Here is a 16,545-nt window from a genome sequence, read left to right on the forward strand (position 1 = left end):
TTTTTCTAACTTTAAATTTAATTAATAAAAATATTTTTTTCAAACAAATTTTAATTATCAAATCTTGAACACGGGTTCAAGGCTTTGAGCTCATCTAAGAATTTATTTTATTTTATTTCAGGTAAACTACATAAATAGTCACTCAATCTTCAAAAATTTTCATTTTAGGTATCAAAAAAAAGTTTGTGAAATGGACATTCACATGCAAAGTTTGTTCATTTTGATCACTCCAGTTAAAATTGCAAATGGGAATATTACATGGCATTCCAACTATTTTTAAATTTTTCACCTAAAATATTAATATCCACCTCATTATTTTTCATTCAATTATTTATTTTCATTTTAGTAACTAAAGTACTCCCTTTTTAACCAAACAAATTGTAGCTTTTGGGCAATCTTCAGATGCAAATCTAAACTGGTAAAATACCCCCTAAAGCCTTCATTAGAGATATTAAGTTGGGATTTCATCCTAATCTCACCAATCTTGAAAATATGGTGTCAAAAATCTTTCAAAATGATTGTCTGAAGGCTTAAACAAGGGCCTAGTGATGTTGATGCCTTCACATGTTCACCAGTGGTGTTTCCCTTGCCTTCAAACCCAAAATCGCAAGTTGAAGCCTTCGTTATTCTAACACTCCCCTCTACAGCCTTGTAAGAAAGATAGAGCTAAAGGAATCTCCAGTGTTTTCCCTTGTTTATTTTAATATGGGAGGCAACAGTTAATAGCCAATAATGGTCAACTACATTTGAAATTCTGTTAATGTATGTTAGTTTCAATTTATTTTCCTATTAAAACATTGTGTTTTGGTTAGCTTAAGATGTAACACCTTATACCCAGTCCGGTCGTCAAACCTAAGCTATAAGATGCTACTACAATGAACGACATTTAACACTTATGAATTCATCTTAAATATCCAATTAAAAAACAAGCAATCAATAACATAAGTATAATATGAATTGCAACAAAAAATGAGCCTCAATCAAGCTTACAAAGCTCTCAAACAAACTTGGAATCAATTCAGGACTAATTTGAAACTTTTACAAAAATATAGGTAAAAAGGCAAAACAGGGGTCACACGGCTGTGTGATAAGCTAATGTTGTGTGAAGCTAGATGACATGGTCATGTACCTAGCCTATGCAATAAACTAAAATCGTGTATAACAGGGTCACACAATCATGTTGCTAGGCCATGTAATAGACTGAAGTCGTGTGGACCTAAATGCAAAGTTTCTAACAAAAGTCACACGGCCATGTCCTAAACCGTGTAACAAATTGAGGCCTTGTAAGCTGGAGGCACATGGCCTTGTATCCAACCATGTAACTCACCGAGACCATGTTCAACAATCACTTCCCAAAATTTAATGACCACCACGCATGTGCCACATGCCTATATGTGGCACACAACCATGTGTCAAACCATGTGAACTAATCCTTTTATGGGGGATTAGCGAGTGGAGGTATGATTAATTAACTATTTTGTAAGGTACTCTTACCGGATCAGTTGTTCGGGAGAGGAAGAACGTAAACCTTAGGCTTAATGACCCTAGGAAGTCATTTAGGTGGGAATTAACCCAAAATTGTTATGGCCTATCCGTGAACACCTTAACCCCGAACCGGTTTAGACTCTGAGGTCGAGAGATAAGTATTGCTTTTCGACTTGTTATTCTAATGGAAGATCGAGAAATCCTGCTAGGGTATTGACTATTTGATTGAACAAGAAACCTAATGTTACAGTTAGTTATGATTACTGAAGTGAGCTAATCACCCATACTCGTATCTGATTAAGTTTTCATAGAAAATCTTCCAAGTTTTTCCATTTATATTATTTTATTTCTTTAGTTATTAAAAAACTCTCTTTTTACGTTTAGTCGTAATATAATTTAAAGTACTAATTAGTTCTATTTGTGCTTAGGTTAGGATTAATTTAGTCCTCACCTCTATTGGGTACGATCTTTGGAGTGCTCACTTACTTCGTTGTAACTATATTACAACCTGACTCGTATACTTGCGGATACCGCTTATTTGATATATTTTGTACAGGATTTCTACTCTGGACATTGGTACGTCTAGAGTTGGTCACATCACAGAAAGTGACGTCGAGACTAGCATGGACTAATATAAGAACATTCCTAAGTTTGTGTAAGTTCTGAAATTAGTTATATATCTCATCATATGCCTATTGTGCTTGTATCTATGTGTGTAATATTATATATTGAATGTTATTTGTTGTTTGATGCTTCGGTAACTAAAGTAGTATTCTGTAGCTCAAACCCGGCGATCTGGTCGTGTAAGGGGTTTACATGTATATTTGATACTTGGCATATAAGCTTTATCAAGGTGAATTTCGATTTTTGATTGGTAGATAATTATGCTAGATTATATATTGTTGAATAAGTGAAACAGTTGGTTAGATAATGATGCATTGATGGTTAGGATTTGATAATGTTTGGTTGTGTGTGTGTTAAATTGATGATCTTACATTGAGGTAATTTTTAGGTATGTTTAAGTACATTTTGGTATGGTTTGAACTTGAAAATGTGCATTTGGGGTCATTTTACCATTGAGTCTCAATATAGCATGAATGTGTCTCAAGACCATAACAACAAAATTTACCTTATTGCCTATTTATATTTTTAATGTCTCGAGACATTGTTTAAATAGGCTCGGGACACTTCCATTTAGGTCTCGATACAGAGCGGTCATTATCTTGAAGCAAGGAAACATCGAAGCCAATTAATTTTTTCGTATTCCAAGTGTCGAGACAAGAACTCTTTATCTCAAGACATTCAAACATCAAAGCTAAAATAAGAAAACATGGGAGTTTGGTCTCGAGAGATAAGAGACTATGCCTCAATACATAATGTCTAATGTCTCGAGATAGATTAACTTCGAAGCAAAAATCCCTAAATTAAAATGAAGTTTGTATTGAGACAAGAAGTCCCCTGTCTCGAGACACAACATTGAAATTTGATAATTGAGTTTGGATTCGAGTCCTAACTCTAAATTTGACCTTTCATAACTTTGTAAAATGATGAATTTGAAACTTAGACATCATGAATGTATAATTGTGAATATGATTTAAGATGAAATTGGTTTGAATGATAATTATGAACTTAATTTTATAATTATGTAATAAGATAGCCTAAGTTGCTTGGGCAATATGATGTGGCATCATACATTTGGATCTGACGACTAGGTCGGGAGTGAGATGTTGCATATAATGTTATTAAGGTTGAATTGTATCTTTTAATTTTAGCTATTTATGCTTGTTTATATAGGTGTGAATGTGCTAATTAATATGTTAAGAGTTGATGTGTTGATAATTATGATTTGGTAGTAATAGGATGTGTTTAAATATGTTGGCATGGTGATTTTATATTGAGGTAAGTTTTATGTACAAAAAAGAGACAGGTTTGAACACTTTGAAATATGTAGTTTTGATTGTTTAACCATTAAGCGTTGAGACAAAATGAATATGTCTCAAGACGTTAGAACAAATCTAATTTTAATGTGCATTTAAGAGTTTGGTGTCTCGAGACACATCTATTTGGACTCGAGAATTGCTTCTAAGTCTTGAGACACGTAACCTTTGTCTCGAGGCAAAAGTACATCAAAGTTAAATAAATTTTGCCTTGTTCCAAGTCTCGAGGTAAGAATCCCTTGTCTCGAGACAACCAAACATCGAAGTTAAAATAGGAAAATAGGGGAGATCTATCTGAAGAAATAGGAATCTTGCGTTGAGACACGTCCTCTAGTGTCACAAGATATGTTGTCATCGAAATAAAAATTCCTAAAATAAAAATATAGTTTGCCTCAAGACATGGAATCCCTTGTCTCGAGACAAAACCTTGAACTTTGACAAATGAGTTTTGATTCGTGTTCTAATTCTAGTTTTGACTTAGTATATTTGTGAAATAAGATTTTAGACCTTACGAATATATGTAGATGATTTTATTAAGTGATTTATTTGTTAGTTATTGATAAATATGAATTAAACCTTGTGGAATTATGTCGAATTAGTTTGAATTGCTTTGGCAACGTAATGTGATGTCACACAATCGGATTCGACGACTGAGTCTGATGTAGGGTATCACAATATTTATGCAAATAATATATTTAGAATATTACAAATCATATATATATATATTACAAGATTTTAGGTCCCGAGTGACATGATGGTTTAATTTATTGACATGTGTCATACCTATTGTGATGACATGTAGCAATTGTCTTATTTACCTCTGTTATTTTAAATTTAGAATATAACATATTTGAATGATATCAATAATTTATAAATTTAAATATTTAAATTACATATTCTGCTATAGACGTGTTCTATAAAATTAATAAAATTTTGACAATTAAAAACAACATCATACTATTGGAACAAAATTAATTTTATAAAACTATTAAATATTTTAATTTTAAAAATAATATTATTTCAAAGATATATTATCTAAAAATTTAAAATAATTAATTTTATTATTAATTAAATTTATGTTGGTGAATATATAATAACAAAAATTATTATTTAAGTATAAAATTAAAACCAAATTTTAAATAATGATAATTAAAATCAAATCTTAATTAAAGTGTATTTTCATGAATTATTTTTTAAAATTAATGGTTATATATAAATTATTTATTTTACTCACAAGTATTGTATTTACTTATTTACATGAATAAATTTGCTTCTAATTTTTTTTGTCAAATTGAAATAACAAATTTAAAAATAAATAAACAAGAAAAAAATCCGTTCATTCAATTATAATAATCAATAGTATGTAAAATGAAGTTAAGGCAATAAAATAGAGATTTATAACTTTTAGAATGGGTAAATTCCTTTTTAAACCCATCCATATTTTGTTAAATTATTTAAAAGTTCTCAACATTCTTAAATCACACTTTAAGTTCTCATTGTTTCTAACCTTTTAAAAATTTAAAAATTCCTTATTAAAATTACAAAATTAGACCTTATCATTTTTTATTTGTTCTAAAAAATCATCTTTCAATAAAAAATTGAATAAAAAAAAACTGATGATATAATTGTTCTAAAAAAAACTGTCCAGATAAAAATTCACAAATATAGATAATTAGTAGAATAATTATTCAAAATTGATGATATAATTATTAATAAAAAGAATGGATTTTTTTTTGAAAATAAGAATGGATAATTTTTTACTTTTAAAATTTAAAATAGTGAAAAAGATTTAAATGTTTTTATAAAATTCTAAAAAGATATATAGAACAATTTTTTAAGTTGCTTTCCAAATTCCAAGCTCAAAATGATATTTGCCATGGATTCTTCAGTTGAATGGCTCCTGTTCCTCGTTGTTTTTCTTTCAATTTCAATAAGTAGCAGCAGTGCTGACCGGATTGGTATTCCGAGGGGAGCAGCCGTCTTGAAGAAGCATCATCTTCCGTCGAAGAGAGCGTTTTCTGGTGATCTTCACACTTATTTCTACACTCAAACACTGGATCACTTCAACTACAAGCCTGAAAGCTATGCTACTTTTCAGCAAAGATATGTGATCAATTACAAGTATTGGGGCGGAGGCGCTGTTACTGCTCCCATTTTTGTCTGTCTTGGAGCTGAGCAGGCTTTGGAAACTGATCTTCAAACCATTGGTTTCCTCGATGATAATGCTGCCCGCTTCAATGCTCTCATTGTATACATTGAGGTATGAATTTTTGAATTAAACATTCAAGTCTCTTCGATTTTGATAAAGAAGATTCGGGTTTAAATATGTGTAGCAAGTGGTTTGATTTTATTCCATTTCACATACATTGGGTCTAATTAAATTTAAATTTGAGTCGATACTATTGGATCCAACATATGTGGATTTAAGAAACATCAAATATTAACCTCTATATAAATTGCATCAGCATCGTTACTATGGAGAATCAGTACCATATGGCTCAAGGGAAGAAGCCTTTAGAAACGCATACAGAATGGGGTATTTAAACTCAGCCCAAGCTTTAGCAGATTACGCAGAAATCATGGCGGATATCAAGAACAATCTTCAAGCTTCACATTCTCCGGTGATTGTCATCGGAGCATCCTACGGGGGAAGTAAGTCTGATTTCCATACAAATTTTAACTCACAAATTCAATCCAAATTAAAAGCTACTCTCTCACAAATCTGAATCTTAAAAACAGTGCTGGCTTCATGGTTTCGGCTGAAGAACCCTCATCTGGCATTGGGAGCTTTGGCCTCATCCGCACCTGTTCTTTACTTTGATAATATTACACCAAGTGACGCTTTCTATTCAATCATCACTAAGTCCTTTAGAGTACTTATCACTCAACTCTCACTTTTTTTCCTGGATTTTATGGCTTGATAATTTCATGTAACTAACTAATCGGAATTAATAATGTACAGGAAACGAGCGAGAGCTGCTACCAAACTATACGAAGATCATGGTCTGTAATAGATTCATATGCTTCCCAACCCTGGGGTCTTTCTGTCCTCAGCTCCAAATTCAGAACTTGCTAGTATGGTTTTATTTTTCATTAATTCAGTAACAATATATGTAATTATACACGATCTGTATTTAAATTTATTTTTTTTGGGCGGGGGGTTATATTAGTCCGTTGAACAGTGCTTCAGAGCTCAAAAAGGAGTTAGAGTCGATTTACGTGGTAGCAAGTCAATTTAATCAGCCAGCGTATCTAGTCAACCGGGTATGTGCAGCCATCGACGAAACTCAAACTGACGATATTCTTTTCAAGATCTTTGCCGCCGTTGTCGCTTTTAATGGGAATAACCGTTGCTATATTAATCCACCAACCCCTGAATCCCAAACAGTTACCGGATGGAAATGGCAGGTAATTCTTAACAATTGTTTAGCTTAAAAATAATTATAGTTTTAAATATGAACCTGAACTGTAATATTGGTATTATTTTTTAGACATGCAGTGAAATGGTGATACCCATCGGCGTGGGCGAAAACACTATGTTCCAACCTAACCCCTTTGATTTGAACACATTTATAAATGATTGCATTCGAACGTATGGCGTTGCTCCTCGCCCTCATTGGATCACTTCTTATTATGGTGGCAATGTATCAATCTTTTTCTCTATTTCTTCACAATTATTTTCTTTCACTTTATTTATAAAATAAAGCCTCAAATCATACCTGCTTTATTTTGGTAAAATTAATTAATATATAAATGTTCTATTTTACTTTATCAATTTTAGAGATCAATTTTGCAGGATTTTAACTTCATTCTCCAGAAGTTTGGTAGCAACATCATTTTTTCAAATGGGTTGCGAGATCCTTTCAGTGCGGGCGGGTAAATATATTTTTACCAAACAATATCTTAAAATGTAAAAGTTTTAACGTTTTTTATTAAATATTGTAGGGTGTTGGAACATATTTCAAAAAGCATTCAAGCCGTAACTACAACTTATGGTACGTGGAATTTTCTTTCTTTTTTTAAATAAATAATAATTTAAAGCTAAAAAGATGGGTATATTTGTGTTGCAGGATCTCACTGCTTAGATTTATTTCCAAAAAGTGGTAATGATCCAGAGTGGTTAACCAAGCAACGGAACATAGAACTGCGTATTATCAAGGGATGGTTGGTAACGTACTATGCTGACCTTAAAGTATTCCAAAAAGGATAATATTTACTTCCAGATGAATTTTGAAATAATAATATACAACTCCATTTGATTTAATCCAGCTTTTCTTTTTATTGGTATCATTCTTATATTATTTGATTAGTTTGCATATATCAATTTTGTTTGAAATGTTACCAGTGCTCCATCATCTCTTCATAAGATGTGTTTTTTCTATTCAATCAATATGATTAAAAAATTCAACTTATTTTAAAAAACTTATATTAATGTATTAACATATTTTTAATTTAATTATGATTAAAACTATTCATCTCAATCACTCAAATAATAGCTAAATCTTTTTACTAAAAGAGATTTTGCGACAAAATCAACCTTTTTCTATTTAAAATAACTGTGTAATATATAATATGGCCAAACGTTTGTAGATGGTTCAGCTTGATCTTCTCACGCTTACGAATATAAAATTCAATGATGAATGTTAGTCATTCTATTTAGGTAAAATTCTATTATTAATCCCTACATTATATGTAAGTGTTGAATTCAATCTTTACATCTCAAACATTCTTAAAATTTCTACACAAATTTGTGGGTGGGTGATCGTAAGGTTAAATTATAGTTAATTTAATATCGTAACTAAGCAAATGGCTGAATACCCAAATCCTATTGTCACCCATAAATCAAACTTTTTTTTTTGAATGTATCACCCATGAATCGAAATTATTTACTTTGTTTTGTCGCCTTCAAAGCAAGCCTTCTCAATTCAAAATTCAACAATATAATTAAATTAAATGGAAAAAATTAGCTATCAAGGAATATAGTAAACCAAATAGGTTAGTCACTAAACCAACAAATTTACTAAAAACTAAACAATTTGAAGTAAAAAAAGGAACATACAGAAAAATACTCACCAAAAGGAAAAAGATAGAAGCAACCTTCCACACTTGCAAAAGATCTTCCACTAAAAAGTTAAAAAGAAAAAAACGCAAAAAGTTAAATGCTCAATCAAACAAAAAAAAATAAAAGTAGAAATTGATTAGGGTGTCTTTTGATGGACCATGCATTTATTTCTAATGAAATTAAAAATAATGATAACAGTAAAATTAATTATTACAATTGTAAATATCGTCCATCCAAAAACACAATAGACATGAAAAAGAAAAACCCAGAATGAAAGTGAAAATAGTAAAAGAAAAAAAAAAGGTAAAGTGAATAGTTAAGATTTAAAAACACGATAGACATGCTACCTCTTTTGCTTACACGTTGGAACCCTGCAAAACACAACAAACATAATGTTGACTAAAAGTCAACATAAAGCCAACCAATTTAAATGACCGAATCACCCTTCAAAAACCTATCAATACCTTCACTTGGCTTAAAATTAGATCATCTAAATTCCAAAATTAAGGCCTCTCAATGTATAGGGATAACTATAGATTTCTATTTTGCCAGGAAAAAGTAAATGCTAGCTTTTTCCCTCAATTATGAAAATTTATAAAATAAATATTTAATTATTAGATTTTCTTGTCATCAATTATTAAGTGATAATAGAAAGTGAACATGGTAACTTTTAAAGTTGACATAATAACAACTTTAACTCTCAACATTTTATATATTGTGTCAATTTAATATTGATTCTAAAAAGAAAACCTTAATATTTACACATTATGTAGTTTCATCATTTTACAATTTTTCTTTTCTTTGTGACTTTTTGACATTGTCTTTGTATTTGATTCAATTAAAAACAATTAACAAAAATAAGAAACAAACACCAAGTTTTTGAAAAAAAAAAACTCAATTGCTTGAAAAAAAAAAGACTCCTTTCATTAATTCAATCTAATTAAGTTTAACAGCTTGAAAAAAATAATTTTCTAGCTTTAAATTTCTTCATCAATGATAGTTAATATAAACTAACAAAAATAAATTAATTATCATCGAGAATTATCAAGTTCTTAATTATTTGAAGTATAAGGAAAGTTATGTATTTGAGAGTTGTCTAGATTAATAACAAAGGAATTTAAAAAATATATATAATTTCACTTTTATTTATGATTTACATTGTATTAAACTATATTTTCATGTCACAATAGGATAAAATTAAGTAATGTGTAAACATTGAGGGTTAAATTCTTTAATATTGAGACTAAATTGACACAATATGTGAATGTTGAGGGTTAAATTTGTTATGATGCCAATTTTAAAAGCTACCATATCATCTTTCTCTAAATCATTTAATAGCGGATGACTAAAAAAAATAAAAAGTTGAATAATTGAGTGGTTATTTTGTAACTTTTCATAGTTAAGTGACAAAAAAATTAATAATAATTGGATGACTACTAATATAATATCCAAATGACAAACACTTATTTAAAGAAGAGATAAAATTTTAGTTTACAGATATGAAATATGACAATTAACTATCATGTAGTCAATTTTCAAGTAGTTTAAGTTCTATTTTAATCAAAATTATGATATAAAATAATTTTATCTTAATCAATTTTTTTATTTTTCACAATTGCATTTAAAAATAAAATAAAATAATTTAATTAGTAATTTTAAATTTTAAATTTTAAATTTATATATAAATATATTTAATAAATTTGAAACGATATATCAGACATTAATGCTAGAATAAAATATTAAAATATTTTTATAATATTATAATTAATTTAAATGAAAATAATAGTCCACAAATATTTATTGAAGCTTCTTAAAGGAAAAGGAAGAAGCAAAGCCTAACTGCACATTACGTGACCCAAACAACGCAAATTATTGTTCAGGTTTTGGGCATTGAGCGACAGCCCATTACTTATTTCCAACTACAAAAACAAAATTGGCAAAAACGAAGAACCTCTAAAAATTTCTTCCAAAGGTTTAGGGTTCTTAGAGGGGGAATTGAAATCTAAATCGAAAACCGAAAATGTTGAGGGTAAACCGAGTGATAAACCGGGCACGAGCTTCGATTTCAAATTGTCAGTACCTCCTAAGTCATGACCCAAAGATTTCCCCTTCACCTCCTCCACATTTCGCTTCAAAATCATCCATTCGCTTCTTCGATGTTTACAAGGCAATTCCTCCATATCCCCCTTTTTAACTTTAAAATATTTGATTTTTTAAGTTATAGTTCTTTTTTAACTTTTTGTCTTGTGTGTGCAGCTTGCAAGCAAGGAAAATATCAAGAAAGAACGAGCAAGACTGTAAGTTTAAGCTTTGTTTGTTTATTGAAATTTTGTTACGTGCTCTTTTTTCCATGAAATTTAATATAAATAATTGTTTTAATTTGATTTAGGGCAGTGCTGATGAATTGAATAGAGGATATTTTGATGATATGTCTGAGCTAAAACAACACGGTGGTAAGGTATTAACTGATTTGTTCTTTTTATATACATATAGGCTATATCATTTGCAAATCTGTTCAAATTGGTTGAATTGCAACTGATTTCTGAGTAAAATTAATGTTACTTTCTGTAAACATTTTAATTGTTATTTTTTATCTGGCAGATTGCACTGGCAAATAAGATTCTAATTCCCGGAATTGCTGCAAGGAAGTTTCCTGCCGTGGATGTGATATATTCTGATGGTAGAAAATCAAAGCTGCCGATTGTTTTTGATGCAAGTGGCGTTGATGCTAGCAAGCTGGCTGTCCCTGAAGCATCTTTAGTCTGTCTATCATTTAGAGCAAACTCTCAGGTATGGTTTCCTTTTTCTTTGTTTTTTTTTGGATTAAATTTATGTATTTCTTAATGATGTTACAAAACTTCCATTTTTATCATGGTAAGAGAATGTCGAATAGATAGTGCATTGCTTTAAAATTGTGATAGGAGGCATATCAGCGACTCCATGGCAATGGAGGGGTTAGCACTAAATTGCAATCATGAAAACAACAAAAACATGAGAAACAAAAGATGTTGTTGGTTGCTAACTTTTCTTTTCTCTTGTTTCTGGTTATTGTTGTTGATGATGCATTTTAACTCCTTTTCCTTGTCAGGCTATGGTCGATTCTTGGAGCAAGCCTTTTTATGACACCTTTAGTGAGTCCAAGAGCGTGCAGCTATATGAGGTTCTATATTTTTGCTATTTAACTTTTCATTCTTTTTTGGCATGTGTGGTGAATCAACTATTCTCAGTTTTCTGTTGCTAGAAAGAACTTATAGTTACATGGTCAATAATAATAACAAACAAATAAAACAACGAACAAGAATAGAAGATAACCATGCTGGTATGACTTATGAGTTATGACCGTCCTAGTTGAGCTTACAGCTCATCAGATCAGCCTATAATTGATAATGAAGTTGTCCTTTTATTTCCTGTATTTGAATGGAAATTCTTGGCAGCTGATTTTATGTTTTATATAAGTTATTTGTTAAAATACTCGTGTTTGGAAATTATTATGTGTTGCTAAATAATAATATATTTGCTGTTATCAGGTATCTTTTATAGACTCTTGGCTTTTATGCTTGAATCCCATTAAACGACTGCTTCTTCAATTTATGAGGAAATCTAGTGATGGAGCGAAGGATGCTCTTCAGAGGCATATTGTTTATTCATTTGGTGATCATTATTACTTCCGAAAGGAGCTTAAGATACTGAACCTTCTAACTGGGTAATCAAAAGTTTCTTATATCCTAATCAATAACATAACTAATATTCGTACAGTTCTGTTTTGTTAGTCTGAGAAGATGCTTTTTCACTTGTTTGAAGGTATATTTTCCTGCTTGACAAATTTGGTAGAATAAGATGGCAAGGCTTTGGTTTTGCAAAGCAAGAAGAGTTGTCATCGCTTATTTATTGCACGAAAGTTCTTCTGGAGGAAAAATAGGTAGCCTGGCATTTTTTAGGTACCGTATTATCTTAATGGGTTAATCTCCATTTTTGCATTCAAGGGATACTAGTGTCAAATGAAAATAATGATGTGCTTTGTTGGAAACATGGTCCTGTTTGCTGTTTTCTTTTCCATTTTTGCATTGAAGGGATACTTTTCAAATATAATTTCTAAAAGTCAAGAAACCATATAGAAAAGATTTCTGCAACCAAGCAAAGCCTTAGGTTTTCCATTTTGAGAGAGCGAGTGAAAAGTAAAGAAGTATCCTTATGCTAGTGTCAGTTTTATTTCAACTTCACCTTCTTATATTCTAGTTTTGTGTGAGACTTAAGTTATATGCCTATCAATATCCCATTGATATTCCTTGCAGATACTTTTGGCTTTGCCTGGAGTAGCTTAGTTCTTACACTAAAAGCCTGTTGGCTCAACAGGATGAACAAGTTCACAGTTTTGAGAGACCTCAATTTTGTTGCAGAAAACCTTGGTGTTGAGTTTTTCAAAGGTACTGTTGTGGTATAATAATCTTCCCATTACTGATGATGTGTAGAGTTGAATGAATTTTGTTTTATTTTCTTCAACAATTAGAATAAATTGTATTTATCTCTTCAATATCGAACCGGATGGCAAAGCTGTTGAGGGAGTATTGTTATGGAGCATTGGGATTTGGCGGACAAAGTAACTAAGCAGATAAATTGGCAAATCCAGGGAAACTTAAATTGGAAGCAAAGCTTTTTTATTTTGAGTACATTGATGAAGTCAATTTTTAATCAAATAAATCAAGCTTCATCCGAAAGAGAAGTATTTGACTTGTAACACCAAAAAGAAAATGGTGAGAAATGATGCGCCTGCAACGAGAGAAAAGCCCCACCAATTAAAAAAGGCAGGAAAAATGGCAACCCATGTCATCACTGTCCCTGTTTTTAATCGGTGGCCAACAAAAGAAGGCATTAGTCACCAAATTGAGATGCATTGATATCGGCAACGAAACTATGGTGACGCCGCACCGTGAGCAGTGAGCAAAGCAAAGAAAATGTTGGTGTCATTTTTGAAGGTGTGGAGCTTGCATTTCAGCATATGGATTTGTTTCTTCAACCATCAAGCTGCACCCTAAGTGGCTTGTTCAGTTGATACGGGGACGGACTTGTCAACTTGGCGTTCGATTTCATATACTTTTTAAACTATATTCGCACTATAAACTTAAACGCATTAAAATTAATTATGGACAAGTGCGTTCCTTTGGAAGAGATTATGAATTCGTAGGACTTAGGATAATATTAAAAAAAAAAACATGATTGTGTCTGTATATAACTAGTTTATATGAGCAACTTCATTTGCTTCTGGGTAGGATAGTGGATAGGCTGTGAGGCCAAGCCTTTTAATATTAAGTTTTGGCAATTTCTGGTGTGTATTTTACTTGTCGATCAATCAATGTTAAAAGAAGAGGATTAAGCTTAAGCCTTAAGGTTTTCATGGCGCTCACTGAATATACCAACAAACAGAGAGAGAGAGAGAGGGAAGGCAGCCATAAGCTTTGAAAGGAGACCCACAAAAGCAGATAATGTTTTTTCAGCAGGACAAAGTGCCCCACCACCCCATTCATTCACTCACACCTCCATTTTTCCATATTCTATTCCTTTAGTGTTTTTCTTTTAAAGTTTTTTTTTTAAAAGCAAAAAAGAAAAACAAAATAACGTCCAAACAAGTTCTCATTATTGAAATTATAGGTAAATATAATTGCCCAGAAAGTTTTTAAAAACACGAACTTTTCATACAATTCCTATGACACTTTGGATTGAATTATAGAGATAAAATCTTTTTATTGAATATTCTAATTAATTTATTAATATTTTGGTATAAAAGGATTAGATGTCGTTTTATCTTGCAAGGAAAGTTGAGCATAAGTCAGAGAATGAGAAAGAAGGGAGCAGGGTATATCTGATTTCACAAGTCATTTATATTTTAATTATATCACCTTTACTCAAAGTACCCAACACTTAAACTCTTTGGATATTCATTCTTTCTTCCATTATTTATTTCTCTTTCAAATATCTGGGTTATATTTTATGAAAAGAAAAAAAAAGGGGTCTATTTTCATTGGATGGTTGACAAATTAACATCTTCAAAGTCAAATGTGTAAACAAAAAACACCAAGGAAACCCAATGCTTTCATAAAATCAAGATTCCTTTTCTCAACACAAATGTTAATTCTCATTTTCGGATAAAACTTAAAACACTTATATTTGATCACAACAACTATAATTTAATCAATGTTAATTCATATTTAACAATTAAATACACAATGAATTAATAAAGAGAATACGAATCAGTTAGTATAATTAATAATAATTACGAATTGATGTTAAGATGTATAATTTTTTTTATGGTCATACAATCAAAGGAAACGGCATTGAAAGAAAATTCAAAAAAATACATATAAAAGAAAAATGTGTTTAAGTCAAACCTAAAATAGAATGCACCCACCACAAATACAGAAACACATTATAAAGTGTTCAACTACCAGCATAGATGACACGATCCATAATGTTTATCTTTCTTAAAAACCTATAAAAACTTCATGTTATGAAATTAGAAGGGTTTATTGAAGGTACCTTTTTTGGGCAATTTTTTTAAGGTCAAACAGTGAAATATAAATATAGATACCAAGAAAAGAAAGCCCCACATATAACACCTAATGACATAATTTATTGGTAGGCAGTGTCCGTAATACAGCCGTACTTTGATGCCCTGTTTGGTTGGCGGCCTTCGGTCAAAGCCACACCCCCCCCCCTTTGCCTTGCTTTGGAAAACCAACTCAACTATTCCCTCCACATAGCCTCAACTTTTTTACGTTATTTCTCAAAAATGTCCTTCACATTCTTCATCCCATAACCACACTTTATTGCTACAACTTAGAAGTTAAGGCCACTTGGGGATATATTAGTCATTTTCCAAAAGCAGCCCATTGCATTTGCACCTTTGTCCTTAAGGATTGTTTAGTGGAAACATGACCTATATGTATTTATTTCTTTTTTATTTCTTTTTTGCTTTCAAAACCGACCAAAGTAAAGTGAAAAACATGCAAAAATAAAATCAATAATTGTGCATCGGGTTTTGATAAAGTAGTAGTGGCTGTGTATAGGGCTAAGAAAAAAAAATTAAATATAAAAAAAGATTGATTTAATTTATTGTGGTTGATGAGTTTTTTTAATTCAAATATTGTTGTTTGAAATTATTTCTTTAAGGATACTTCCAATATTTATCGGTGTCAAGGTTTGTGTCCTTTCAATTTCTGACAAAATCTATATCTTTAAAAAGAGAAAGAATTACATGAAATTGTTATTTTATGGCTTTTTTTTTTATCTCTTTTGAAGAATGATAAATCTAATTTTTTTTTCTTGATTTTCAGTTTTTTCCTTCTAAAAAAATTTAAATCAAACTAATAATACTGAAAATTTATCATTCTTTTATGTAAATGGATAAAAATGACGTGGAATTACAGCTTCATACACTCCTTTCTTATCCTTAAAAATAAGGATAAATCTCAAAATTATACACGAACTTTGATTTAATGTGCAATTGCATATTTGAACTTTAATTTGGTGCAATTATACACGTGAAACTCTAATTAGGGTTAAATGTATACTTGAAACTTTAATTTTGATTTAATCATATGCATTTAAAGAAACAAATACATCAATTTATTTTTATATAGGATAAATATAGTTATTTATGTATGCAATATATAAACATAAAATTATGTTATATTAATAATTGCGTTAATAATTTACAAGGATTGGATCAAATCAAAATTTCATGTATAAAATTGCACAAAATCAAAGTTCATATACACAATTGCACATTAAACCATAATTCATGATAATTTAATATTTATCCCTTGAAAATATGAACAACTAAATTTTGACTTCATCTTAATATTGCAAGTTTTGACTTGAGATTATTTAGGCTTTCCAGTTTAGAGAGTTGAGGTTGTCTTCATTTGAAGTTAGAAATCGATTGAAATTCTTGACTTAATAAGTTGTTTAAGCTTGAATATGACGCCAGAAAACAAATTGGTGTGACATTTATCAAATGTTTCAAGTTAACGTTTATGGTTCATGTTTGGGTTAGGAACCATAATT

General features: G+C 30.5%; 2 protein-coding genes across 6 annotated transcripts; both read left to right on the forward strand.

The window, feature by feature from the left end:
• Positions 1–5,275: 5,275 nt before the first annotated feature.
• On the forward strand, positions 5,276–7,762 carry LOC107956038 (lysosomal Pro-X carboxypeptidase). Its single transcript, XM_016891793.2, has 9 exons — positions 5,276–5,682; positions 5,888–6,074; positions 6,162–6,295; positions 6,385–6,497; positions 6,593–6,830; positions 6,914–7,066; positions 7,219–7,298; positions 7,368–7,417; positions 7,493–7,762. The coding sequence occupies exons 1-9, from the start codon at positions 5,287–5,289 to the stop codon at positions 7,630–7,632; spliced, it is 1,491 nt and encodes a 496-aa protein (XP_016747282.2). The 5' UTR covers positions 5,276–5,286; the 3' UTR covers positions 7,633–7,762.
• A 2,565-nt stretch (positions 7,763–10,327) lies between these two features.
• On the forward strand, positions 10,328–13,861 carry LOC107954167 (uncharacterized). Of its 5 annotated transcripts, none has more exons than XR_005916156.1 (9): positions 10,383–10,651; positions 10,741–10,781; positions 10,879–10,942; positions 11,086–11,274; positions 11,573–11,644; positions 12,012–12,187; positions 12,286–12,403; positions 12,777–12,908; positions 13,027–13,861. XR_005916156.1 is itself a non-coding variant. In XM_016889650.2 (8 exons), exons 1-7 carry the CDS (start codon positions 10,505–10,507, stop codon positions 12,401–12,403), a joined length of 807 nt encoding a protein of 268 aa, XP_016745139.2. In that variant the 5' UTR covers positions 10,328–10,504; the 3' UTR covers positions 12,404–12,422; positions 12,777–13,648. The 5 variants fall into 5 exon arrangements, 2 of the variants coding, with proteins under 2 accessions (XP_016745139.2, XP_016745138.2); XR_005916157.1 differs by having other exon boundaries at positions 12,992–13,648; XR_005916155.1 differs by having other exon boundaries at positions 10,384–10,651; positions 12,286–12,422; positions 12,992–13,648.
• Positions 13,862–16,545: the final 2,684 nt, after the last annotated feature.

The sequence above is a fragment of the Gossypium hirsutum genome, chromosome D07, assembly GCF_007990345.1.
Source record: "Gossypium hirsutum isolate 1008001.06 chromosome D07, Gossypium_hirsutum_v2.1, whole genome shotgun sequence".
Classification (NCBI taxonomy): Eukaryota; Viridiplantae; Streptophyta; class Magnoliopsida; order Malvales; family Malvaceae; genus Gossypium; species Gossypium hirsutum.

Coding starts and splice junctions, on each gene's coding strand:
- LOC107954167 (XM_016889650.2), top strand. CDS start 10,505: ATGTTGAGGGTAAACCGAGTGATAAACCGGGCACGAGCTTCGATTTCA. Junction 10,782..10,878: donor AAGAAAGAACGAGCAAGACT/GTAAGTTTAAGC, acceptor GATTTAGGGCAG/TGCTGATGAATTGAATAGAG. Junction 12,188..12,285: donor ATACTGAACCTTCTAACTGG/GTAATCAAAAGT, acceptor ACTTGTTTGAAG/GTATATTTTCCTGCTTGACA.
- LOC107956038 (XM_016891793.2), top strand. CDS start 5,287: ATGATATTTGCCATGGATTCTTCAGTTGAATGGCTCCTGTTCCTCGTT. Junction 5,683..5,887: donor CTCTCATTGTATACATTGAG/GTATGAATTTTT, acceptor AAATTGCATCAG/CATCGTTACTATGGAGAATC. Junction 6,831..6,913: donor TTACCGGATGGAAATGGCAG/GTAATTCTTAAC, acceptor ATTATTTTTTAG/ACATGCAGTGAAATGGTGAT.